Raw genomic sequence first — 24,589 nt, 5'->3', positions numbered from 1 at the left:
GCCACGCAGCGCTAGGATTGGCCTCTCCGCAGCCCGTGGCATCCGTTCCTGGACGCTGGTGATGCCAAGAGCTTTCCATCTGTCAGAGGCCCGCCCGCCTGTATTTCCCATTGTGTGGCGCTATTGTTAATAGACTGGCATTTTTTGGGGGGCCCAATACAGCCGCCCACTGTGTCATATCTACCTACTAACAGTATCCGTACAGAGTATGTACGAAGGTACTTGAAGTATTAGCGAGAGGCTAGCCCGGCATTTGCCGCTGAAAGGATACAGAGCATCCATCTAATAATAACCATCTTGGTAATATGTTCCAGGCTCAGACTGGACATTATTACTATTACGGAATTGCAAAATGATCTTTATCTTTTTTTTTTTTTTTTTTTTTCCTTTACTATCTACGAGACTAGGCAGCGCCCAAGTCAGCAATGTCTCCGCCAGAGATGCTAGCCACGGTCAATCATTGCCCGCATTGCGCAAGCTCAAGCTCCCGAGACATGTACCCGAGACAGTTACGTACTCAAAAACACATGCAGCCTGGAGGTATATCGGCTCCGACGGTACTTCGCATCATAACATTTATTGAGGCTATGCAAAAGCAACCAACGGCGTGGCTGGAATGATTCGTCGACGATGGCTGGCAGTCTCGCGTTTCTACAGTCTACGTCATCATCATTCAATTTGACACCTTCAGAGTTTGCTTCTGCCACATTCCGCTGCATGCAGTCGTAAGATGAGGAGCCCAGAGCAAAAGGACCGCCCATGCCGCCTCATCAACATGTCATCGACATGTGGCCGCCCACCAACAGCCACACAATCGACAGCACCTCGTTCTTGGTATCAGCGCCAATGCCAGAAATGGATGCGAAACGGCTTTGCCTGTTCCATTCAAGCGAGCGCAGCAAAATTGCAGATTCATCCCTTGCTTCGCCCTTTGGTTCTGGAACCTCGTGCGCTGCCGTTGACAATAGAGTTGGCTGTCGATCCATGTTTCTCCCCGAGATCCCCTTTCTTGGCAATTCAATGTTCTTTCTAGGAGCGGCACTAAGAAAAGCTTGTTTTGCAGGCTATTTCTGCCATGTGAGAATGTCACTCTTAGACTGGAGAATTCGATCCTAACGCAAGGTTGGGGTACACGACTTACAGAGACTTTTTTTTTTTTTCTTTTTTTTTTCTTCTTGCCTTTCCTCTTCTTTTACAATGAGAAAAAACCACAAACCTAATGAAGCTTCTATGCTGTCCGGCCAGTCACGGGAAAATCACCAATATCCGGCCGGTGACATGCTCCCTTCCCCATCTCCTCTTTCTAACCCAAATCAACAGGTAGGTTACATGCATCAACTGCTACTCCACACAGCCACCGACTCTTTGACCGCCATCACGCTCAGGAGGTTACATCTGCCTCATCAACAAAAGCAGCACTGCCACAGAATGCCGCTTCTGCTCTCCTTTTTGGCCTCAAACAAACAGCGTATCATCAAGCCAAGACCGCGTTGAGTTCTGCGGCAGTCACACAGCCTAATTTCCAAACAAATTAAATCCTCAAACGCTTGCTTACAACTTTGCGAGTTAATTTAATACGAGCCGCTCTCCTACACGATGCTTGTCAACTTTGCAAAACGACGTGGCCACCACGTCTGGGTCCGACTCCGACGTAGCCGTCAACTTGACAACACCAACAGCATCCTTCGCATCAACATCCGCGACCACCGCTACGTAAGCCTTTGCTGCTTGCCCGTATTTCAACGGAATCACAGCCTTTGGCAGCACCGCCTTCCAACCAGCACCCTTGATATCAGCTTCCAGTCGGAAAATGTCCCACTCAACATGATCTGATAGAACTTGAGCATGACCTTTATGGGAACCATGATACGTGCCGTTGTTTGTGAGCTCAAACTCGCAAAAGATACCCCTGGTGACAGAACTGCTCTTGTCACGCACAAGCGGCACGCCGGAAGTCATCCGAACCCCGTATTCGCTTGAGCTAGCGTCGGCGAGAGATCTTGCCCCTACGATATAGGAGAGCACGCCGCTTTCATCCCTGTGGACGTCCAAGATGTAGAAGTGAAGGCTATTGGCCTCATCCACAAACTCGTATTTGCTGCCAGATCTAGTGCCGGCGTGGAATAATGCATCGGCTAGTTGGCGATAGTCACCCATTGTAATCATAGCGGCTGTCCCATTGGGCCGCATAAAGTCGACGAGCTTGATATCTTGTGGATTCGCATCGATAGTCCACTGGAATGGCTGGGAATTGCTATTTCTTGTCTTGCTAATCATAACGCCACTGTCGGGCTGGAATGAATCGGCCCCCATCCTATCAATAACTTCTATATCATAAGTGTTGTAGCCACCTCCATCGCAAAGCACGTCGGTAGAAATATTGCATGCTGGCGATAGATCTCGACTAATGTCGACCCTCAGGCCAATGAGTTCGGACACGACAGATCGGGCAGTGATTTGTGCCACAACAGGGCCCGATTGTGCCAAGGCATCTCTCGATATACGAACAATGGTATCATTGGAGATGAGTCCCAGAACAAGCTTGTCTCTAACCGTATGCAAGGAACCCATTGACCCTCCCTGTAGCGCCGGTATTTGATACCGTGTGTGTGGACCGCCGGGGCCATTGAACGATCCTCGAGACATCATTGAGTACGGCCCGGTATAACTTCGCCGCAGAGGGATACCGTACGGATTATTATAATTGTCGCCGATATTCAACAGGTGACTGAGCTCATGGGCATAGGTTCCCATTCCCGAGCTTTCACACTGAGTCGATGAACCGCCACCCGCGTTTGGCCAAATGGTAGATGCCGATGCCCACGAAGTCCAGGGAACATATCTAGTCGATGCATAATTGGGCAGCGACGAAGAGCCGTTGGCGTTCTTCGGCGGTCCAAATTCGTCAGGGACATCCTCCGGTGATGAGAACTTCATCTCGCCAAACTCTTGCCAGGTTGACGACTCATCTTGTCCAGCGGAAAGTATGAATACGAGCTCGAACGAATTACTCGTACTATTTCCCACCTCTGCTCGCCAAGCTGCGTAAGCATCGGTTCGAATATCGCGGTTGCAAGCGCTGCTGTTCCCAGGGCACGCTCCAGGATTGAAGCCGTCGTCTACACCGTACTGGTACGATAAAGCAGGCATGCGGTACGGCCCAAATGCCGTCAAGTCGACACCATATCTTCCATGAGAATCTTCCATCCAATACTCATGCATTGTGTGCCCGCGGTTCAGGTCGGTAGGCTTGTTCAGTAAATCGCGATAGTACGCGGGTACATCTTCTCTCGCGATACCAGATACTATCGGCAAGGGGTTACCAAAGACAGTCGAATTGGGCGCCCTAGTGACAACAAAAGTCTCATCGCTGTAGTCGACTGCTATCAAAGCGATGTTGAAGTTGCGACTCGAACCTTTTTTTGTCGCATCGTTCCATTGAGTACCGGGCGGCGCCTTGAAGTCGTCCCAAGTCATGTCATCGGGGTTTACCCAGACTTGGGGATCGATAGGCACAAATGGATCTCTCCATGAGGGTTTCGACAACGCCTCGACTGGGAGACTAAGAAGCTCAAGACACAGCACTGCTGCAAAAGCAGAAGCCACTGCCGTGAGGCGGCGCGGCCCGTAGATAGACATTGCCGCTGTCTTCCAGCACTATGCGCCCAGATGTAGGTATAAAAGGCTCCCTCTATCACCTCAAGAGCTCTGAGCTAGGACTGCCCAGTGTTATATAGAAGGTTTCATCTTGTAGCGTTTGTCTAACAAGTATCATACATGTAGCCGATATAGACGTGAAATAACCCCGCTCCCAAGACGGCCGAACGTTCAAATATTCCCTGTACACTTTGAAAACCCACGGATAGACGTAATCCAGTTCTTTACTATTATGCTTATTGCGTTTGTCCGGTTTAAGTCCCACCTGCTGCATCTGGACTGTAGACCGGTAGTATTGATACAATGATCCAATCAAAATCTGGCTTGGCAACCGATAATGTGCGCGGAGTTGACGGCCATGATGAGGAACGATGCTACTTGGAAAATGATCACATAATAGCATCCTCTTTGGAAACAAAAGTTCTTCTTATCGAGGTATACGGACGCCTAACTCATACCCTTTTTATGGAGATGCTTATCGGCAGTTTCTTGGCAAATGCGCAGGGATCTTTCGGTGGAGTTACGTTACGCGATGAATTGTATGAGAGCCATAGAATTGAAGTTTGTTGAACTTCATTTCGACGGCGTATGTGAAGCCGACGCGTCGAGGATGAATTGAGAAAGGTGAATTTAGCATGCCAAAATATTTATAGAGGTACAACTAAGTCTCCGAATCAGAGATTGACTACATAATTCATGTTCTCTAAAAATAGAGGAGCCGCCGAGACTAGTACATGCGTACTACTTCATGGGACTTGGGAGTTTCGCTTTGGTGCCAAGAACTAGCCTACGGGAACATCTTGGCTATGAGGCACTATATAGCTATATATACATGTATCAAGCATATTCTAGAAATCGAATAATTATGTTTCATACAATACTTCTGCCATAAACATAGTCGGTCTAACTGTAAAATCAAATTTTACTGGTGCTTTGTCTTTTGCCAAGCCATGACCATCCCGAAATGGGGCATAACCGAGCCGTGTTGTTATGACTAGTAATTGGAACAGGTGGCACAGACAGATTTTCACTGCTTGATAACTTGATCCTACGCATAGTCGGGCATAGGCAGCAATTGAAACCCATGACACCGTGGTTGAAGTGTGGAAGATACACAGACGCACGTGTATGCCCGGTGACGCTGTTAAACGGGCCACCATCCGCATCTTGTCTCACTCTCTGACCAAAGATGCGCGGCACCGTGTCCCACCCGGTGGCGCTAATGTAAGCATAAAAATAGAGCTGAAAGTCTTCATATTTGGAAGGACACTGCGGCACATTCCAATTGCACTCATATCGCGTACTGACGCCTTATACAAGATGCCTCTCTTTATCCGCGTATCTCCTGTCTGCAAGATATTATACCAGTGCTTCTTTTGGTATGTAACGCACTTCTCCCAATCCTGGTTCAAGGGGGAAACAGCGGATCTAACTGGATGCTAGAACGTCCTATCCACTTCTCAGTTATCGCTCTTCTGCTCACTGGGATATCTTTGCTGGCCTCTACATATTATTGGAGTCGTCAAGGTGATTACCAATCTCTCACCATCGTGGCAAATCACAAGAGTACGACAGATGTTATTCAACCAACAAGCACGGCTGTCAAGTATGTAAGAATCGGGCTAGAGCATGTTCTACATCTTCATCCGTCCTTTCCTTTCCTTCTATTCTGTATAGGATTGCGGACATGGCTCTATTGGGCAGTTATTAGAACTACGCAATGTTCACGCACTGGTATAGAGGTATGGCTTGGTTACCATACAACGAGACAACTAGCTTTCATCTAAACTTAATACTTCATGCAGGCATTTCTACCTCTTTTCACCTTTATCATAGATGCAGTAAGACCTCTATACACTCCATCGAGGTCACAATATGGCAGCCTCAATAGACCGCAGACACAGTGGTCTATACCGTCAAAATCGCAAATCATATTCACCTTTCTCGCCATAGTATGGCCTCTATTTGTATTGTCCTCGGAAGAAAGCTCCATCACTGCCACCGGCACTATTTGCCCCATTGGATGGCGATGGGAACGCTTCGTTCCTCTCATTCAGCTGTTCAATAGCGTACTCGATGCCGCCATTATAAGCTGTACATCTCATCTGGCTCGTGCCGCGATGGAGGACGGTGTCGATATAGCTGCCTTCATGAGTAAACTCTCGCTTATCGCGGCAGGAAGTATTTTACTTCTCTCTTTTCCTTCCTGGCTTTCTGACTCGGAATTTGTCATGGCATTCCGCTTTCGAGCCCTTGATAACCGAGATTTTGCAATTGATGGGTTCTTGGCAGCTATTGGAATACTGTGCGGCATATCACTGCTGTCTTCTTTACATCCAGCATGTCTTGCCCTTCTCGTGACAACTGCCACATTTATGGGCTTACAGATACCGCTTCGGAGAGTTATTTCGGTTCTACCATCCTCATCTTATGACGAGCTTACAAAACACACGGCTCTTGCGATTCTTGTAGCGGTGCCCTTATGGTATCTTGCTATTCGTGTTCACCATGCTGAAGATTCTGCTACGTCGCGGGAATTATTCAAGTGGCTTATCATCTGCAGTAGTGGATTTGCACTCCTTGCCTTGGAAACAGTAACGCGGCTGCTCTTCTTTAAGCACTCGTCTATGGTTTCAGTTGATGTAGCCATTAATTCACTTGTTTCAGAAGCGTCAGCACAAGCTTTCTCATGGGAATTGCAAGCAGCAGTTAGTCTATCATTGGCCGACGCTGCGAGTGAATACACGAAGAGATATGGCATCCCACCCCCACCACATTTTGACAAATGGTATGAGTTCGCCAGCGGACATAATTCTGCCGTTGTCGATGACTTTGATCAGATTAACAACGATTTGCTCCCATTCTGGGGACTAGATCCTGGACGTATACGTGAGCAGACCACCAGGGTCTTCAAATATGGAAGCTCTGAAATGGGCGGCATGCGCATTAGGAATGGATCCGTGGAGCAGTCGCCGTATATACCAGGATCGCATCGCTGGATGACGGACTCTTTCCAAAAGATGATTGAACCTTTCGCTCAATGGCTGCCTGATATGGATATAGCCATCAATCTCGCGGACGAGTGTCGTATGGCAGTTCCATTCGACCAAATGAAACAACTAAAAGCCAACGCCCGAAAGAATAGAGATAAAGTGAAAGGCCAAAAGAAACAGAAGGGTTGGCCAAGCAGTCAATTTTCACATTCTGCATGGCCCAAGGATTTCCCAGAGCCATTACCTCGAGCAACAAATGGCAGAAAAGATGCTATCGATCCCAAATTCACGAACAATATTCGAAGACCAATCTTTTACGATTTTGTTGCCCCCTCATGCTCACTAGATTCTGCCGTGAATTCTGGGCGGTGGTGGGATTGGAGTAAACTCTGTGTTAACTGTATAAGTCCACATTCTGTATTGACGAGCAGCGGTGTATTGCTGGCAAACACATCACTTGCTCACGATCTTTGCCACCAGCCAGATGCCGCATATTTGGATGGGTTTCTCAACTCGCCATCTGCTATGATAGGCACGAAAGTCTTCTTCCCCATATTTAGCCAAGCACGTGTTGGTGGCTTCTCAGACATTTTGATTCCATCACCATGGAATTTCGACGAGAAAAGTGCATTCAAAGAGGACAGAGGCGTGGCGTGGGAGGAGAAAGAAAATGGCCTTTTCTGGCGTGGATCGCGGTCTGATGGCTTCTCGGCTCATGGACGATGGCCAGGATTCTTACGGCCAAGGTTTGTGCATGAAGCTTACGATAAAACGATATCATTGCAATCTTCTGGTACAAAGTCTTCAATGAGTGTCAATGTTTCTTTTATTGGACAAGTATCTAAATGCGACGGAAGAGACTGTGCCGCTGAATCAGAGCTTTATGAGAAATGGGGTCTAGCGACAATGAGCAAGGTTCCAGTCACCACAGAAGCTAAACAGCTCCCTCCCAGCGTTCCATTTGAGGAACATTGGCGATACCGTCATTTGATGGACATGGACGGCGCAGGTTTTAGCGGCCGCTTTCTTCCCTTCTTGGAGAGCCGCAGCTTGCCCTATCGCGCAGCCGTCTTTCGCACTTGGTACGACGAACGACTCCAAGCTTGGCATCATTACGTCCCTGCAGATCTGAGGCTCGGCTCGGGATTTTGGTCCGTTTTCGAGTTTTTCAGTGGAGGTCCTAATGACAAGAACGGTCAAGGACCTGACATGGCTAAGAAGATTGCTGAGCAAGGTAGAGAATGGACGCGCAAAGCGCTGAGAAAGGAAGATATGCAGATTTACATGTTTCGCTTGCTATTAGAATGGGGGAGAATCACACATGATGAAAGAGAGGATCTGGGTTTTACAATATAGACAATTAAACCGAATATTATATAGCGAGAGAACTGATCCTTGATTTTCAACGCAACACCTATACTCCCATGCCATCGTACCATCATAGAGCAAAATTCCCCATTGAGAAAAAGCACAGCGAAATCGCGCTCAGATAATTCCACAATAACTATCAAACCAAATGTATAATAATATTGCACCAGGCCAAATATCTAAAGAATATCTAATGTTGGAATCGGAAGTCAAGCCTCTTATTTCCTTCGTCAGTCGTCGTAGCGAGATAATCCAGTCGCTCACTCTCCGACATGGCCGCCCATTTCTTCTCACGGTAGCGGTTGCGAGCCATGAAATATACCTTGGTAAGGAGATAAATGACGATATTCATACAGTTAATTCCAAGAAGCGCACGATTGCCACGGACATAGCGAGGGGCATCGTCTATTAAAAATTTAGTAAGCCAAAAGTAAGAGCGAGAGGTGATGTGAGAGTAAATTACCTGCTTGATAGATGTTGGCGGAAATAATTCCCCCAGCTTGCACGAACATGTTATAGCACGCGGCTGAAACAGTTCGAAGCCGGACAGCATTGGAATTGCGGGAGTTCCAGGCGACTTGAATTGGATGCGCTGCGTTTGGGCGTTAGAAGGCATGGCTAACATGGTGTGCTTGTACCTGAGCTGGGATGAACTTACCATTTGGGTATGCTAAAAGCAGTGAAACTACTACCCAGAATACCCATTTGTTGACTTCCTGGCTATTTGTGACGTTGAGGTAGATCAAGAAAGGAAGCACCCATATTTGACCGAATAAGGCAGTCAGAGTAAGCTCGTTGACAGCTTCAGCGAAGTATGTGAGGCCCAACATTGTGAATACTAAGGGAAATTAGTAAGAGAACTTTTATCCCGACATTCAAAGGAATCTTACCATGCAATACCGTCGAGGGAATGGTAAGTAAGTTGGTTTGGAAAGTGTCGAAGCCGAGTCCCTTAAGCGCAAGAGTAAGATAATTCGCGGGCGGCGTGGCGGGGATTTGGAATACAAGTCCAAGTATGTAAATCGGCCTATTGAATTCGGTTATTAGCCAAACCAATCTCTGGCTTTGCTTGGAAAAGCTTAAACGAACCAAAGATCATAATCTTTAAGACTTTGCCATAGTAATCTCGGCGTGACCGGCTCGCGATTATGCATGGAACTCTTGCCAGGATCCTCGCGGATTACTCGATTGACGATGATTTTCTCTTCTCTCTCGTTAAACCACCCATTCTTGCCTCTAAACCAACTGGGTGTCTGACAAGGGCCGGGGGGCATGAGGACCCAAGAGAGGAGTCCAACAACGAGAGTCAGAAGGCCCTAAACTTGTTCGTTAGTACACGTATCAAAGAGAATATTGGGGGATATTGCCTAAGGGGGCCTTACTTCAATAAGGAATAGCCATCGCCATCCAGCCTTTCCTGAAATACCTCGCATGTGTAACAGCCCATACGCAAGCAAGGCCGACATGATATCTGCCAAGCTGAGAGCAGTCCAGAAAAAGCCAAGTCGAATTGATAATTCGGCATGTTTGTAGAAGTATGAAAGATATAAAATGATCTGTTTTATGATTAGCAGCCATAATATCCGATGGTACTTAGTATATGAAACTCACATCTGGAATAAATCCACCCTGAATAATTCCAAGCAAGGCACGTGTGGCAAGGAATGATGATCTACCGGATAGCCAAAACTGTGCACCCGCAATAATGCTCCAGATGCACATTTGCATCGGAATCCATCGATCGGGGCCCATCCATTTCGAAACCAATTGTGACGGAAGTTCTGCAATGAGGAAAGACAGTTTGAACACGGTATTACCAAGGTTGTAGTCTTGAAGATGGGACGCGTCAGCATCACTACTAGATGTATATGATGGGAATCGAGCATACCATTGGTAGTCATATGGAGATCAGTAAGAAAGTTGTCCGTAAGAGCTTGTGAAAGGTTGGAACGATCAAGCTCGAGAGCCATGAACATAATGCATGCCCAGAACGTGATATACCAGTCAATCTTCCGAATAAGCCTCAGCTCCTCACGCCAAGTCCATCTGAAACTGGGATCGAATCGGTGGATATTTTCCCTGAGAAACTTCAGATTAGCAGCTAAGAGCCAAGTCGTACAAAATGAATTTGTATTGTCTTACCAGTCTGCTCTTGGCTGGTACTTTTCTGCTGTATCAGCACCATCAAAAACACTGAGCTGCCACCCTCTCAGTCAGTACAGCTGCAGCAAAGTACCAATTGAACAGTCACAAACCTGGGTTGCAATGGCATCTTTGTCAATTGGTGACCCTCCTTTGAACCATGACTTTCTTTCAGTTATGGGAGCTCCAAGAGGCGGAGAAATGCTGTCTAGTGAGACTGTCGAGACAGACGATGGGTCTTTCAAGCCTCTAGCAAGTACAGTCGCCATTGTGCCGGCTGTGAAGGTTGAAAGAGCTAGAGGGAAGGTGAAAGTAACTTTGACGAGTATTTAGACATTATGGAGTATCTGTTCTAGATTGATTATATAGCAATGCAACCATAAAACCCGCCTTGGTGTCTGAATGTGGCGATCGCACGCAACGAGCCAAGAAACGACATCGAGTGCGCGGTAGGTCCGGATGGGTATGATGAGAACAACCCAAGCGATTACGACGAGAGGGCTAGACTCGATAAAATCTAGGATGTCTACTACCAAGATATGCTCTCTGGGGTATCAATAAGCGGCTGGCGGTTAGGACGAGCAATATCTGAAATGACCTGTGACCCGGCCCTGGCCACTGGTCTTTCTAGATCGTTACTCTGGGGAATGAGATTATGCATGTGCGCTTGCGTATTCAGATACAGGTTTTGGCAGCATAATTTTTGTCATTTGGGGTTTAAGCCCGAGTTGGCTACATAGTACATTTTCTAAATTGAACGATTGTCCCTTTCTTGCGGAGTTTTGGTGTTTTGAGCGATGACTTCGACGCGATGAACTAACTACTTATAAATTGGAACAACTAACTATTCGCATCAATTGCTTCCCCCCATTATCTCCAGCGTTTTGTATAAAATCCCTTATTGTTCTTTTTTTTTTTTTTTGAAGCTGACATATCCTAGCATTGTGTAGTATAGCGCACCTTATCTATGATGTTTCATTATGCGAGTGGCGGCCACAATCACGCAATCACCACCATGATCCTTTCAACAAGCGGCAACACGCACATCCTCAACCCCCCAAAACGTGTCCGAAGCACGCAATTCGAGTGAATTGTACGGGCAGCCTAGATAGGGATACCGGGAAGATTTTATCCCTCTGAAGGCGACATGCCGCGTGCGACTTCCATAACAGAGACCCTTGCTCCATGTAGACGGCCTAATGCTAACAATTGGCCGTGCTTGCTGTCGTGCTTCCATGAGATGTTGATGTGATTTCACAAGCTGAGGGGCTCTCTCTGCAGCACCCCCGCGTTCAAAGAGCGCAGCTGATTATGCTTGAATTCGTCACGTCCAGAAAAAAAAAGTCTATTTGTGATTATTGGATGGTGCGATATCTCCTAGTCTTGAGACGTCCGCGCCGTCGCGTTGGAGACGTGGCTAGTCTGCGAGGTTCCGGCACTTGGCCTTGGAGATGCAGCAGTTCTAACCCAAAGAGACGCTTTTACTCCGACTGGAACCAGATGCCATGCAATGTAACTGAACACGCTGCTCGTGAACGGCCTGCTTGCACCGAGGACCCGACCGAATCCTCCAATCGCATGCTTTACAAGTCTGATGTTGTAATGGCCGAGATCCCCAAGTCTGCGACTCTATATGTCGTGAGGACTGTTGGTGAGGGTTCTCTCCCCTCACTGACGCAATTTGGCAGCCGATGTCGTATAATAACGCGTCACTTTATAGCTTGTTGGGTGAATACGGCTAAAAGATGGCTCAGAAAGGTGATCAATTCAGCAAGGATAATGGTGCTGATATCAAAGGGCGTTGGTTTCGGCGTGACTCAAATGTAGCAGCAGCTGAAAAAGATATTGAGGTGCGAAGACTAGTATATAACTGTTCGTCGTGTCCCAAAGCAAAATTGTGTGATTCGAATTAATCCATCGAAATAGGAGACCGATATCGAGCCTTTACTGCCTTTTACCGTTATCCAAGCACAGCAGCAATAATGGCTCCCGCAGCAGTTGAAGCACCTGCTATTATTCACGACTTACCCATAAAGACCAAGGCTCAGCAGCCTGTACCCCTTGCTGGCACCTTGGATCAATATGAGTCCTTTGACATCACTCCAGTAATCGGCCGTGAATTCCCCAAGGCCAATCTTGTAGAGTGGCTGAATGCTCCCAACTCCGATGAGCTTATCCGGGACCTCGCTGTCACTAGTAAGTCATCTTTGAAAGAAGCCTTGAACATTTCATCTAACTCTTTATAGTTTCACAGCGTGGCGTCGTCTTTTTCCGTGCCCAAGACAACCTCACCAACGACCTCCAGAAGGAGCTGATTCTAAGACTGGGCAGGTTAACCGGACGTCCTGCTACATCTAGCTTGCACATCCACCCTGTTTTGAACAATGAACGCGAGCTTGGTGGCAGTGATCCCGAGATCAGCACTATCAGCTCAGTTCAATTCGACAAGTTCTACAAGCAGACTGGCCCAGGAGAGCTCAGCCCCAAGAAGCAGAAGGCTGCCAGCTGGCACAGCGATATTGCTTTTGAGCCTGCTCCAGCCGACTACACATCTCTTCGCCTTACTAAACTTCCACCGACTGGAGGCGGTAAGTAAGCTCGCTTTTATTCGCTCAACAGTGATTCTAATCATGATATAGATACCCTCTGGGCTTCTGGCTACGAAATCTACGACCGTATTAGCGAGCCTTATCAGAAATTCCTTGAATCTCTGACAGCTACCTTCCAAACACCCTCATTCAACGAAATCGCTGCTCGTGGTGGCTTTGAGCTTTACAGCAAGCCTCGTGGCGCCCCCGAAAACATTGGCACTGAACTCAAGGCTATTCACCCCGTTGTGCGAACCAACCCCGTCACTGGCTGGAAGAGTATCTTCCCTGTTGGCGGTCACGTCAAGCACATCAACGGAGTGACCGAAGATGAGAGCAACAGACTGCGACAGTGGTTCTTGGACCTTGTCCATGATGGCCATGATTTGCAAGTGCGATTCCGCTGGCAGAACCCCAACGATATTGGTATGTATCGTCCTTTATGACTTACTTAAGAGATGAAAGCTAACGTAATTTGTCAGCTATCTGGGATAACCGAAGTGTGTTCCACACTGCGACCTACGATTATACAGGCTTGGGTGAGCGCTTTGGCAACCGAGCTGTTGGCGTGGGCGAGAGACCCTACTTTGACCCCAACAGCACTTCTCGCCGGGAGGCATTGAGCAAACAAGCGTAAATAGAGTCTAAATATGTAGCGATTGATTTAATAAATCGCTGTCAACCAATTGAGCGAAAGTAATACACTGAGTTAATAATCCAGGGGGCTTCATCTACTTGCACCTGGGTACCTCTGGTAGTCTTATAAACGTTTATAGGTGATTTCCACCAATTAGTGTCAGCAGCTGTAAGCTTCACACCTCTTAAGTTACGTAGCTTACACGACCGGGTATTGATAACTCAAGTTGGTGTATCTTAAGTATACTTAAAGGGGCCCGAAAATTGAAAACTTCTCCACTTTCTCAATCTGGGAACCCATTGGGTATCTCTCAAAATTGATGTTCGATAGCTAAGTAGCTTAAATGTTGTGTGAGTACATACATACTATGAGTGTTAAGAGCAATGGTAAATCGGTAATTTGAAAGTCAAAGCATCAGATAAACAAGTTATGAAAGAGTTTGCTATTCCTAGACAAAGAATGCTGGGCTAAATACCGAAACAACATGCGAGGTAGCGCTAGCTGCCCAGAAAGCATACGCTGAATAGCTCTCATAGTTAAAAGACTTAGGCATATGCTCCACTACTATATGTTTTGCAGGCGATGTACGAGCATCAAACTCGGTTCAGCTTCTTGCCCAAATCCTCGCGAATATAGACCTCGTTAAATTCTCTAAGGTACAGCGAAGCCCCCATCTTTGCAAATACCTCCTTAATCTTTCCATCTTCATCTTTGTCTAAATGGACAATACGCCAAACATTGAGCGGCTCGTCTTCAGTTCCAGTGGCAGAGTGCTCGACGTGGAAAAGCACCTGAGGTCCAGTGACAATCCTCTTGCCCTCCGGATCTTCGACTTCTGGGATACCAATAAAAAATTCTCGCTGCGATTCGTTGTCTATAAAGACTTGCTCGATAATTGTGCTGTACTTGGAAGGATCCACCCATGTTGCTTGGTCTGAAACCCGGACAAATATCTCTCTCGGGCCATCCTTGCGCACATTGAAGACGCGAACACTTCCTGGCCGCAAGATGTGCCGCAAGTATTTTCCTGGGTTGTGTGCCTTGTTGTACTCCATGTCCCACAGTTGGGTTTTCGTGTAATACAAATCCGGATCAGCATCATAGGCCCCGCTCTTGATGACCTTGTTTACATTGGAGGGCTCTAGGCTGATGGCGGTGTTTTGGGGGTCGCGAAAAGCGGCTTCCAGAATTCGTCGTGATTCTTAAAGGCAGCCATGTTGTTTTCCTGAAAGAGTAATTCCTGTGTAAGAGACCTTGAATTGAATATCTGCTGTCGAATACAGATTGTTGGATGGGATCTTGAGACCATTATATACACGGCATGTAGTGTAGCCTCATGTGGCTGCATGAGAGACATGGTGTCCAGCGGCAGTTGTCGCCCGACGCCTATTCGCCTATGGATACGACATGCCAAGTTAAGCTTAGATATTGATTTCACGAAGTAAGCAAATATCCATATTAGCTACGATCTTCGCGAGCCGTAAGCCGATGGGCCGAAAGGTCGCTCCAATTCGCCCTCGCTCTCAAGTTCGTGCTTCTTTATTTGCGGAGTGGCCGATTACTCATCCTCGCCTCGCCTCCAGCTCGCACTATCCCACTTAGACCGATGTTTATTTGCTAATTGCTAATCAGCCGCATAAATAGCTCTAATATTAACAGTTGAGAAGGACTCAAGCTTAAGATCTTATTAGGAAGTCAAATTATGGAATAGGATATAAAGAACTTCGGCGAATGTGGATATCCGAATTCGCGTTTAGTTTCTCAACCGCGAAGTATAAGGCCAAAGACTTTCTTTATTTGTTCTCCATGTCTCCGGATTGATCAGCCGTTAGTAGGCAATTTCACGACCGCAATGTTCAAAAATATTGATTCTGCTATGCCAATGTTCGCTCATACTTTATGCCAATGTTCGCTCATACTTTATGCCAATGTTCGCTCATACTTTATGCCAATGTTCGCTCATACTTGGTACTGATCCCAGTGAAAAACAAAGTTGCGACAAGAAACGATTATCAAGCGAAGAGTCCGGTAGAAATGAAAGTAGTAATTCAAGCTATCAGAAAATAACGTAATGAGGTCAAGAGCTACATTTGCCACAATATCCGCATTCCTCATTGCATTCAGTGAAATCACCGCTGCCACTATCACTATCATCATCAATCTCTTCAGTGTCTTCTTCGGTGTCTTCAAGCCACTTCAACCACTTTTCTTTCACCTCTGTTGAAAATGCTACACCTGCCTCTGGGAGGCGTTCTCGAATCTCTAAGACACCTTCTTGTACCCTAACAATTTCCAGCAAGGTGCCTTCTTTCTCCAATGCCATAGAAATTATGCGGTGCAGGAGAGCGCTTAAACGGCGCAAGTCTGCCTGATGAGATTTTTCCCAGTTTTCAATGTCATCTCGGATATTAGAAACTTCAATGTTGCAGAAAGTCCCATATTTGTGGTGCGCAAGTATAAAATTGGGGATTTGCATAACCCACAAGCGCGGCAGTTCCTCTCCAAGAGTGTCTCTATCGATGGCTTTTATTGAGCGAGTCTTTAGATCAAAGGCAGATGACTGTGGCGTTAGCTGACCGCCATCGACTACTTCAAGCTGTCCAATTTTAGTCGACTTAGTAGGCGATGGCTCTATAGTGAGATCTCCAAGGAGATTGGCTATGTCTTCATCGATAGCTGGAGATGGCATAGCAGTCGATGGGCTCTTATCATTATCTTCTTCAATGTAGCCATCTGAGCTCTGCCGCATCAGCAAATCAAGCTTTCCAAATCGGCATCTAATAATTCTGTGATGCGATTTAGACGGCTGGACATCATGCGCCCATGTGGTATAAGCGTCTGGGAAAGCATGTCCATAGCCTCTGACTCCTATCATCTGCTCTTTTGGCGAATTTTCTCTTCGCACTAGATGCACAGTTTTGCCTACAACTTCAACAAGCATACGGAAAGTGCTCTCAACGCCTCGAACAAAACGCAAAAGGTTTCCAAAAGTACTATTACAGCCGACAATATCAATGTCAAATGAATCTGGGTGCATCTTCATGACGGAAACGATCGCGGGTTCAAGAGGGTGCTTTGAGAAGAAGGCTGAATTCTGATCGCGATAATATACGCCGTTATCTTCTTGAAGCTTTCGATGATCGGTCAGTGGTTTCCAAAGAGCCGGACGACCTATGAGAAGTTGGATTCAGACATTTTGCGCCTACCATGGAACATAATAATGTATGCATACCAGGAACAATTATTTTTGGAGCCTTTTGATCAACCCAGTTATATGATGCTATAGGCTTAACATCTTTGATTCCAAAATGCGTGCATTCATCGCCGTCAATATCTTCTAGGGCTTTTGCATCAATAGCTTCTATCAAACGTCCGAGAGGCGGAAATGGTGATTCTTTCAACTGAACTAGAGGATTTATAGGTCTGGTATCCCAAAAGTTTCCTCGACCACGTCGCGCTTTATTGTAGGACATACTTCAGATATTAGCGTATGAAATGAATGCAAATCTTTCAGCTCTCGTAGTTCACACTACCATAGTGAACAATAAAAATTGAGTACACCAGGAAGATTTATATTGCTCTCCATCACCTCTCCAAGACTTGGATGGAAATTGGGAGGCCTACCACGGAAAACTGATTCATGCGAATGCAACCTTGGGACAGCCCATGGCTTATCTACAGGTCTCAAACGCGCTGGGGCGAAATGGGCCGCACTATTGGGCCAACACTTGATATTCACTGTATTGGCATGGAATCGGCTGTTCACAGCATAAGTACCCCAATATATTCGGCCTCTGAAAGGCCGCTACGGCCTAACGAGGGGTCAAAGGTCTATGTCGTGGCCGAATCAGATGGTCAGGCTGTGACGCGGCTGCGGGAGGCCTATGAGATTCATCCAACAAGAAGAGACTTCCCCCCACCACTCATGTAACACGAGATGCAGCAAGGCCGCCTACAGGCATCAAGGCTGCCTTGCGATATTCACTAGAATTGGGTTGACGTATAAACCAAATGTCTTTATTTGCTGATAGCGTGTGCACCTTGTTGACTTGATATACAGGCCCGCACGAATATATATATATCACAGATTCCAATTCATAAAACTCCTAACGATTAAACATTCTTGGCAACTTACTTGTTCAACTGATTTAGCTAACACAATGGCTACCAAAACTGCTCTCTCCGGCCGTGCTGCCAGGCTCGAGAATATTTTTTATTCTTTCATTAAAGGCGATCGCGCTATACAATCCTCACACGACGCCAAGCTCTTCTTTGAGGCAGTTGACGTTATATGCGAACACAAATCTGCAGCAGTTTGCATGGAATGCATACTTGCAAGAAAAGATGGCCCGCAAACAGTAAGAGATGCCGTTCGCAGCAATCTCTCAATTGCATTCATCACGTCTTCAACAGCTACCTTCATAAATCAAGTATGCCAGGCTCAGGTAAAAATATTGAATGATGGCAACTTTCTTGAGAGATTATTGAAGGAAATACTCTCCCCTCCCACATTTTGGACTGCATTCCTCGACCTCTATACATCCAATCAGCTTAGCGATAGTGGCTTGATTGCTTTTGCGTCTCTCTGTTTGGAAATCGTGTCTTCTTCATCGCCTGAGATATTGGCACTTTCTCACGATGTGGAGTCACTTACTGGAAAGCTGTCGTTATCACGTTCACCATCCGAGGCAGTCCGGGCGCTTGGTTACCGCATTGACAAAATTATCCAAGTCCGAAAAGGCTCTGCAACCGCGTCAATTCGGATGGACTACAGCCCTGGTGGCAGGCACGACAATGACTTTGCAGATTTTCGCCAAATTTCCATTTTCCCCACCGCAGATGAAGTTAGTTCAAAAGAGGATCCCTTTTTGCAACGGTTGGATGATGTATTTGAAGTTTCCAGGGATGAGCGTGCGATCAACCATCTTGGCTGGCTTTTCCGTCTTTTACGAGAAGATATGATTGCAGATCTAAAAGAAGATCTACAAATAGCATGGGGCCAAAAAAAGGCTAGACGTAAACCGTTGGCCTTTGGTGCCCTGAATCTGGTGGATTATGATATTGGAGCTGATCGATCAGCGAAACCATTCACGCTACTGCTTCAGTGTCAAGAGGGTATCAGCTTTCCTCAAAATATACGCACTAAAGAAGCCAAGAAGAGATATCTCGAAGACTCCAGACACATTGTGAAGCACAATTCTGTCGGCGCTCTTTGCTTGGATAAAAGCATCATCGCCTTTGGCTCCATCGTACGGAATGAAGACTGGCTTATCCAAAATCCGCCAAAGATCGGGATACAATTCACCGATAATCCTGGGTTAAAGGGAGCGGTTCAGGCACTCATGGGTCCAAATTGCCATCAACTCAAGTTTTACGTCGTTGATACCGCAACATTTGCTTATGAGCCAATATTACAACGATTAAAAGAAATAACAGAGATTCCGATCGAGAATGTCATCCTCGACCCGACAGGGCCTCCGTCTCGGTATGACGCTCCCCCAAGGCTATACGAGTTCGTCCTAAGCCTGAAATCTGCACTGCTACGTCAAGAATCATTCAGTTTAGAGAGTAAACTGGGTATCAAAGTGCAGATTCGAGATGCGCAACTCATGTCATTAATCAACGGCCTGGAAAGTCCTGTAGGCCAGATTCAGGGCCCACCAGGAACGGGCAAATCGTTTATCGGAGCTATCATTGCCCAAGCCCTTATGAAATTGACCGACTTTCGAATCTTGGTCCTAAGTTATACAAACCATGCCTTGGACCAATTTCTTGAAGATTTGATGAATGTTGGCATTCCACAAAGTGACATGGTTCGTATTGGATCGAAAGCTTCTGCGAGAACAGAAGCGTTACGAATCGATGGCCTCGCGAGAGAGCCTCAATTTCGTTTCAGCCTTGAGACTAAAGCAATGCTCAATGCTACTAGAGTGGATCAAGAGGATACAAGGATAAAGCTAGATCGTCTTAGAGATCAGCTAACTAATCCACATGTCCAACCACACGAAATATTGGATATGTTGGAGTTCTTCGATTCTGAACTGAGGTTCTGGGACGCTTTTCAAGTCCCTAGTGGCGAGCAAATTGCAGGAAAAAAGAACAGGATACTGCGACCTGTCGACGTCTACGATTATTGGGTTCAGGGAAAACCGCTGCGATCTCTGGGCATGCTCGCGGCAAATATGAGTGCTGAACATTGGGCAGTTTGGAAGATTCCACCAAAAACTCGACTGGCGCTTCATAATATGTGGAAGAGCCAAATTCAACAGGAAAAGATCAACGAGTTTGCACAGCTAGCAGAGACAGCAAATAACCACTATCGGAAGATAGACAGTCTCCTCAAGGAAAACAAGAGAAACATAGTCAAGAGCAAGAGAATCATTGGATGTACTACCACAGGTGCGGCAATGTATCAATCTATCATACGAGCGGCTGAACCAGATATTGTTCTTGTCGAAGAAGCTGGAGAAATTCTAGAGGCGCATATTATTACATCTCTCGGCCCATCTGTCAAGCAACTGATACTGATTGGTGACCATAAGCAGCTTCGTCCCAAGATCAACAGTTACAAACTTTCTGTGGAAAAAGGCGAAGGCTTTGATCTCAACGTTTCTCTTTTTGAACGTCTTATTAGACAAGGCCACCAATTTACCACTCTCCAGGAGCAACATCGTAGCCATCCGGACATTTCTCAATTTTCACGACTTTTAGCTTATGAGGAGCTCAAGGATATGCCAAAAACACTCGATCGGGAAAAGTTACGTGGATTACGAGAGAGAGTCATCTTTGTACACCACGAACATCCGGAGGAGCAGCTAGATAACGTTGTTGATCGCCGGGATCCAAGTTCAAAAGCCAGCAAGAAGAACACATTTGAAGCTGACATGGTCTTGAAAACGGTCAAGTATCTAAGTCTACAAGGCTACCGTTCCGAGGATATAGTTGTCTTGACTCCATATATGGGTCAGCTTTCACTTTTAAGACAAAAACTCAGCGAGATAAATGATCCCTACTTGAATGACTTGGACACTCACGAACTAGTGCGAGCTGGGCTAATGACACAGGCGGCTGCTAAAACTGCAAAAGGACGACTACGCTTGTCGACTATTGGTAAGAAAATTGCATGTACAGGCGCTTGAGTATACTTGCTGACAATTACAGACAACTACCAAGGAGAAGAAAGTGATATTGTCATAATATCCTTAGCCAGAAGCAACAAGAAAGGTGACATCGGTTTCCTCGTAGCTCGTGAGCGACTAGTCGTGCTCTTGTCACGAGCAAGAAATGGAATTATCCTGTTTGGTAATATGAATACTTTCTTGGCTAGTAAAAAGGGCAATGAAATCTGGAAAGTCTACTTCGATGCGATGAAAGAAAAAGGATTCCTGTTCGACGGACTTCCCGTCCATTGTGAGAAACATCCTGATCGATCTACTCTACTCCAGAAGCCTGAAGATTTTGATCAGCACTGTCCCGATGGAGGATGCGCTCAGCTATGGTATGTCTAAAGTTCCAAAACTTTCATCCGACATCTACTAATTATTTAGTGGTGCTATTCTTAGCTGTGGGAAACATTCGTGCGAACGCCGATGCCATCGCGTGTCCAACCATTCACAAGTTCCATGCATTAAAATGGTTCAGAAAATTTGCGAACGTGGCCACAAGGTGAAGCACTTGTGCGGAAAAGAAAACGAAGGTTGCAAGTCTTGTGCAAAAGAAGATGAAGAGACTCGACGGAGAGTGAAACGAGACCTAGAGATGGAGAAGAAGAGGCAAGAACAGCAAGAAAAATATCGTCGTGAGCTAAAGGAGATAGAGGACGAGCTGGATCACCATCGACGCCAGATGAAATATAATCAAGAAGAGGAAGATCAAGCGAAAGAGCTTGCGCAGAAGAAAGTCCAGCTGAAAAGTCTGAAGGAAACAAAGGCAAGGCTAGCTGCGGCCAAGTCAGCAGAAGCCAAATCAGAAATACCCAGCGAAAAGCTTCAAAATCAGAAACCTGCAAGCTCTGATAGCTTTGGCCCTTCAGCGCAGGAATGGGAAGATATGAAGCGCGATACTGGGGCATGCAATGATGCTCTAGATGAACTAATGGACCTCATTGGTTTAGAGTCAGTTAAGGAAGAATTTCTCGAAAGAAAAACTGAAATAGACCTTGCTATCCGTCAGGGAACGTCTCTTTCTAACTCGAGATTTAGCTGCTCCCTTCTTGGAAATCCAGGGACTGGTAAAACGACTGTGGCCCGTATATGGGGTAGATTTCTCACTACTCTTGGAGCTATCTCCGGTGACTGCTTTGAGGAGACAACAGGGTCCAAGCTGGCGAACATGGGCGTCAAAGGATGTGAAGATCTCCTTGAAAAGATTAAAGACAACGGCGGAGGTGTTTTCTTCATTGATGAAGCCTATCAGCTCTCGTCTGGAAACAGTCCTGGTGGTAAGGCTGTCTTGGATTTCCTGCTTGCCGAAGTGGAAAACCTTAGGGGAAAGGTTTCTTTTGTTCTTGCTGGATACTCTAAACAGATGGAGTCTTTCTTTGCACATAATCCAGGATTCCCCAGCCGATTTCCTATTACAATGAACTTTGAAGACTACACCAATGACGAGCTGCAACAAATTCTCAAGCGTCAGATAAATCGCACATATGCCAACAGGATGGAGGTCGAAGATGGGTTGGACGGCCTCTATGTTCGTATTGCTTCCCGCAGAGTCGGGCGGGCAAGGGGCAAGGAAGGGTTTGGGAATGCCCGCGCTATTGAAAACGCTTTAGCAAATATCAAAAAGAGGCAAGCAACTAGGATTCGACGTGAAATCGGATCTGGCAAAAAGCCAAACGTTTTCTTTTTTACTAAAGAGGACATTATTGGTCCAGAGCCATCGTTGTCCCTTCAAAATTGCAATGCATGGCAAAAATTAAACAAGATGGTTGGACTGAGGGAAGTCAAAGAACAGGTGAAGATACTACTTGACTCTATCAAAACCAACTATCAGCGAGAGCTTGATGAAGAGCCTCCTATACAGTTTACGCTCAATCGAGTGTTTTTAGGGTCGCCAGGAACAGGCAAAACAACAGTTGCTAAGCTTTACGGAGAAATTCTTGCCAATCTTGGTCTCTTATCCAATGGAGAGGTAGTACTCAAAACTTACGCAGACTTCATCGGTGCTCATTTAGGACAATCAGAATCTCAGACGAAGGGTATTCTGGCTGCAACTATAGGGAAAGTGCTTGTGATCGACGAAGCATATGGCTTATACGGCGGAAAAGGCTCCACTTCCGACCCTTACAAGACGGCAGCTATAGACACTATTGTCGCCGATGTACAGAATGTGCCTGGTGATGACCGCTGCGTAATTTTAATCGGCTATCAGGAGCAGATGGAAGAGATGTTCCAAAATGTTAATCCAGGTCTCAGCCGTCGATTCTCAGTGGACACGCCATTTAATTTTGAAGACTTTGATGACGATGCCCTCAGAGAGGTACTGGACTATAAATTGAAGGCTTCTGGCTTTACCACTACCGGAGAGGGCAAAACCGCTGCACTCGAGGTTCTTATCCGAGAGCGCAACAGGGCTAATTTTGGGAACGGTGGTGCGGTTGAGAATCTGCTAAGCAAAGCCAAGGCCTCTTATCAAAAGCGACTCTCAGCTGGAAAGATGAAAAAGAAGAATCAGATAGAAGCAGAAGATTTTGATGAGGACTTCGACAGAAGCACGCGAAAGGATACGAATGTGCGACAGTTATTCCAAGATGATATCGGACGCGAAGATATCATCGAAAAGCTCGAACATATCCAACAACAGGTGCGGCAGTTGAAAGATCTCGGTCTAGACGTCAAGGAAGAAATCCCATTCAACTTTCTATTCCGAGGTCCACCAGGAACAGGAAAGACAACCACAGCGCGAAAAATGGGCAAAGTGTACTACGACATGGGCTTCCTTGACAAAGCCAAGGTAGAAGAATGCTCGGCTACGGACTTGATAGGCGAATATGTTGGCCAAACCGGACCCAAAGTCCAAAAAGTTCTTGAAAAGTCTCTCGGAAGAGTACTATTGATCGATGAGGCATACCGATTCGCCGACGGCAAATTTGCAAAAGAAGCTATTGATGAGATTGTGGACTGTGTCACCAAGCCCAAATATCAAGGCAAACTCATCATTATTCTGGCGGGTTACGAGCACGATATAAATCGCCTCCTGTCCGTGAACCCTGGACTGACCAGCCGCTTCCCCGAGACTATCGACTTCAAGCCGCTCAAGCCAGATGCTTGCTTCGGGCTGCTTGCTGATCTTTTGCGAAAGAGAAAAGTAGAGCTCGAAAGTAAAGGCAAAGACTTGTACATCAGCTGCTTGGAACGCCCGTCTGCATTATTTCTCTCCAGATGTACAGCTACTATCAAGTCCTTGACTGCTGTAGAAGGCTGGGCTAGCGCAAGAGATGTCAAACAGCTAGCCAGAAATGTATTTCACGCCATAGATTTGAAAGCAGAGGCTCTTAAAGTGGAGGAGAAACACGTCCTTCAAGCGCTCAATCAGATGCTGAAAGACCGGCAGTCTAAGATGGTGAAATCCGCTCCGCCGGTATTTCATGATTGTGAGGCAGATTTCTCGCCCACACCATCAGCTCCTTCTGTGCCAGCTCTATCAATTCGCACAAATACAAACATAGAGACTCAGCAGAACACAAATGAGGGCGATCTGACTGATGAAGATGGATCGTCTCAATGGACACCTGTATCGCCTGAGTCGCCAGAGAGTAGCTGCAGTCGCAAAGTTGTACGAGACGCCGGTGTAAGCGACGAAATCTGGGAGCAGCTTCAGAAAGATCAAGCAGAAGAAGAACGAAGAGATGCGGAGTATCGTAAGCTCAAGGAAGCTCAGAAGCATGCGACAGATGAAGCTCGAGAAAAAATTGTTCGCGAGCTGATTGAGGAAGAAGAACGGCGAAAAAGGGAAGCGGAGAAACAGGCAAAACTGATGGCCCTAGGAACCTGCCCTGTGGGATACCATTGGATTAAGCAGGCTGATGGATATCGTTGTGCTGGAGGGTCACATTGGCTATCGAATGAAGAGATTGAAAAGCATATGCAGTAGTTTGAGATTTTTTTTTATCAAATTGAATACCTTTGCCTCCCATAACGACGTCTAAAGCGTCGCATAATGACCAGGATCCCGGCTAAATGAATGATCTTTATCCAACTGGT

General features: G+C 46.4%; 8 protein-coding genes across 11 annotated transcripts; 4 read left to right on the top strand and 4 right to left on the bottom strand.

The window, feature by feature from the left end:
* Positions 1-432: 432 nt before the first annotated feature.
* On the bottom strand, positions 433-3,783 carry TrAFT101_010518 (uncharacterized protein). The gene is made up of 2 exons (XM_024901247.2): positions 1,142-3,783; positions 433-1,064 (listed from the first exon to the last, which is right to left on the bottom strand). Exon 1 carries the CDS (start codon positions 3,637-3,639, stop codon positions 1,567-1,569), a length of 2,073 nt encoding a protein of 690 aa, XP_024756316.2. The 5' UTR covers positions 3,640-3,783; the 3' UTR covers positions 433-1,064; positions 1,142-1,566.
* TrAFT101_010519 (uncharacterized protein) lies at positions 787-1,702 on the top strand (the record flags this gene model as incomplete). The annotated part of the gene is made up of 2 exons (XM_066128991.1): positions 787-947; positions 1,325-1,702. 2 exons carry the CDS (start codon positions 787-789, stop codon positions 1,533-1,535), a joined length of 372 nt encoding a protein of 123 aa, XP_065985118.1. The 3' UTR covers positions 1,536-1,702.
* Positions 3,784-4,642: 859 nt separating the features above from the next.
* On the top strand, positions 4,643-8,190 carry TrAFT101_010517 (uncharacterized protein). Of its 3 annotated transcripts, XM_024905566.2 has the most exons (4): positions 4,643-4,881; positions 4,978-5,036; positions 5,101-5,399; positions 5,463-8,190. In XM_024905566.2, the coding sequence occupies exons 1-4, from the start codon at positions 4,847-4,849 to the stop codon at positions 8,004-8,006; spliced, it is 2,937 nt and encodes a 978-aa protein (XP_024756315.1). In that variant the 5' UTR covers positions 4,643-4,846; the 3' UTR covers positions 8,007-8,190. The 3 variants fall into 3 exon arrangements, with proteins under 3 accessions (XP_024756315.1, XP_065985116.1, XP_065985117.1); XM_066128989.1 differs by having other exon boundaries at positions 5,101-8,190; XM_066128990.1 differs by having other exon boundaries at positions 4,866-5,036.
* An 18-nt stretch (positions 8,191-8,208) lies between these two features.
* Positions 8,209-10,429, bottom strand: TrAFT101_010516 (uncharacterized protein; the record flags this gene model as incomplete). Its single annotated transcript, XM_024904509.2, has 10 exons — positions 8,209-8,423; positions 8,482-8,610; positions 8,677-8,856; positions 8,909-9,045; positions 9,108-9,334; positions 9,401-9,574; positions 9,630-9,847; positions 9,907-10,097; positions 10,161-10,216; positions 10,274-10,429. The coding sequence occupies 10 exons, from the start codon at positions 10,427-10,429 to the stop codon at positions 8,209-8,211; spliced, it is 1,683 nt and encodes a 560-aa protein (XP_024756314.2).
* A 1,539-nt stretch (positions 10,430-11,968) lies between these two features.
* Positions 11,969-13,437, top strand: TrAFT101_010515 (uncharacterized protein). The gene is made up of 5 exons (XM_024911093.2): positions 11,969-12,032; positions 12,087-12,356; positions 12,407-12,748; positions 12,800-13,174; positions 13,231-13,437. Exons 2-5 carry the CDS (start codon positions 12,143-12,145, stop codon positions 13,383-13,385), a joined length of 1,086 nt encoding a protein of 361 aa, XP_024756313.1. The 5' UTR covers positions 11,969-12,032; positions 12,087-12,142; the 3' UTR covers positions 13,386-13,437.
* A 456-nt stretch (positions 13,438-13,893) lies between these two features.
* TrAFT101_010514 (uncharacterized protein) lies at positions 13,894-14,680 on the bottom strand. The gene has a single exon (XM_024901221.2). The coding sequence runs from the start codon at positions 14,438-14,440 to the stop codon at positions 13,979-13,981; it is 462 nt and encodes a 153-aa protein (XP_024756312.2). The 5' UTR covers positions 14,441-14,680; the 3' UTR covers positions 13,894-13,978.
* Positions 14,681-15,408: 728 nt separating this feature from the next.
* Positions 15,409-16,984, bottom strand: TrAFT101_010513 (uncharacterized protein). 2 transcript variants are annotated; one of them, XM_024902123.2, is made up of 2 exons: positions 16,618-16,984; positions 15,409-16,556 (listed from the first exon to the last, which is right to left on the bottom strand). In XM_024902123.2, the coding sequence occupies exons 1-2, from the start codon at positions 16,856-16,858 to the stop codon at positions 15,463-15,465; spliced, it is 1,335 nt and encodes a 444-aa protein (XP_024756311.2). In that variant the 5' UTR covers positions 16,859-16,984; the 3' UTR covers positions 15,409-15,462. The 2 variants fall into 2 exon arrangements, with proteins under 2 accessions (XP_024756311.2, XP_065985115.1); XM_066128988.1 differs by having other exon boundaries at positions 15,410-16,905.
* Positions 16,985-17,426: 442 nt separating this feature from the next.
* Positions 17,427-24,520, top strand: TrAFT101_010512 (uncharacterized protein). The gene is made up of 3 exons (XM_024902814.2): positions 17,427-20,495; positions 20,547-20,883; positions 20,933-24,520. The coding sequence occupies exons 1-3, from the start codon at positions 17,546-17,548 to the stop codon at positions 24,477-24,479; spliced, it is 6,834 nt and encodes a 2,277-aa protein (XP_024756310.2). The 5' UTR covers positions 17,427-17,545; the 3' UTR covers positions 24,480-24,520.
* The last annotated feature ends 69 nt before the right edge of the window (positions 24,521-24,589 follow it).

The sequence above is a fragment of the Trichoderma asperellum genome, chromosome 6 (genome assembly GCF_020647865.1).
Source record: "Trichoderma asperellum chromosome 6, complete sequence".
Taxonomy (NCBI): Eukaryota; Fungi; Ascomycota; class Sordariomycetes; order Hypocreales; family Hypocreaceae; genus Trichoderma; species Trichoderma asperellum.
The sequence above is the reverse complement of the archived record's forward strand: the minus strand, read 5'-3'. Positions and strand labels throughout refer to the sequence as shown.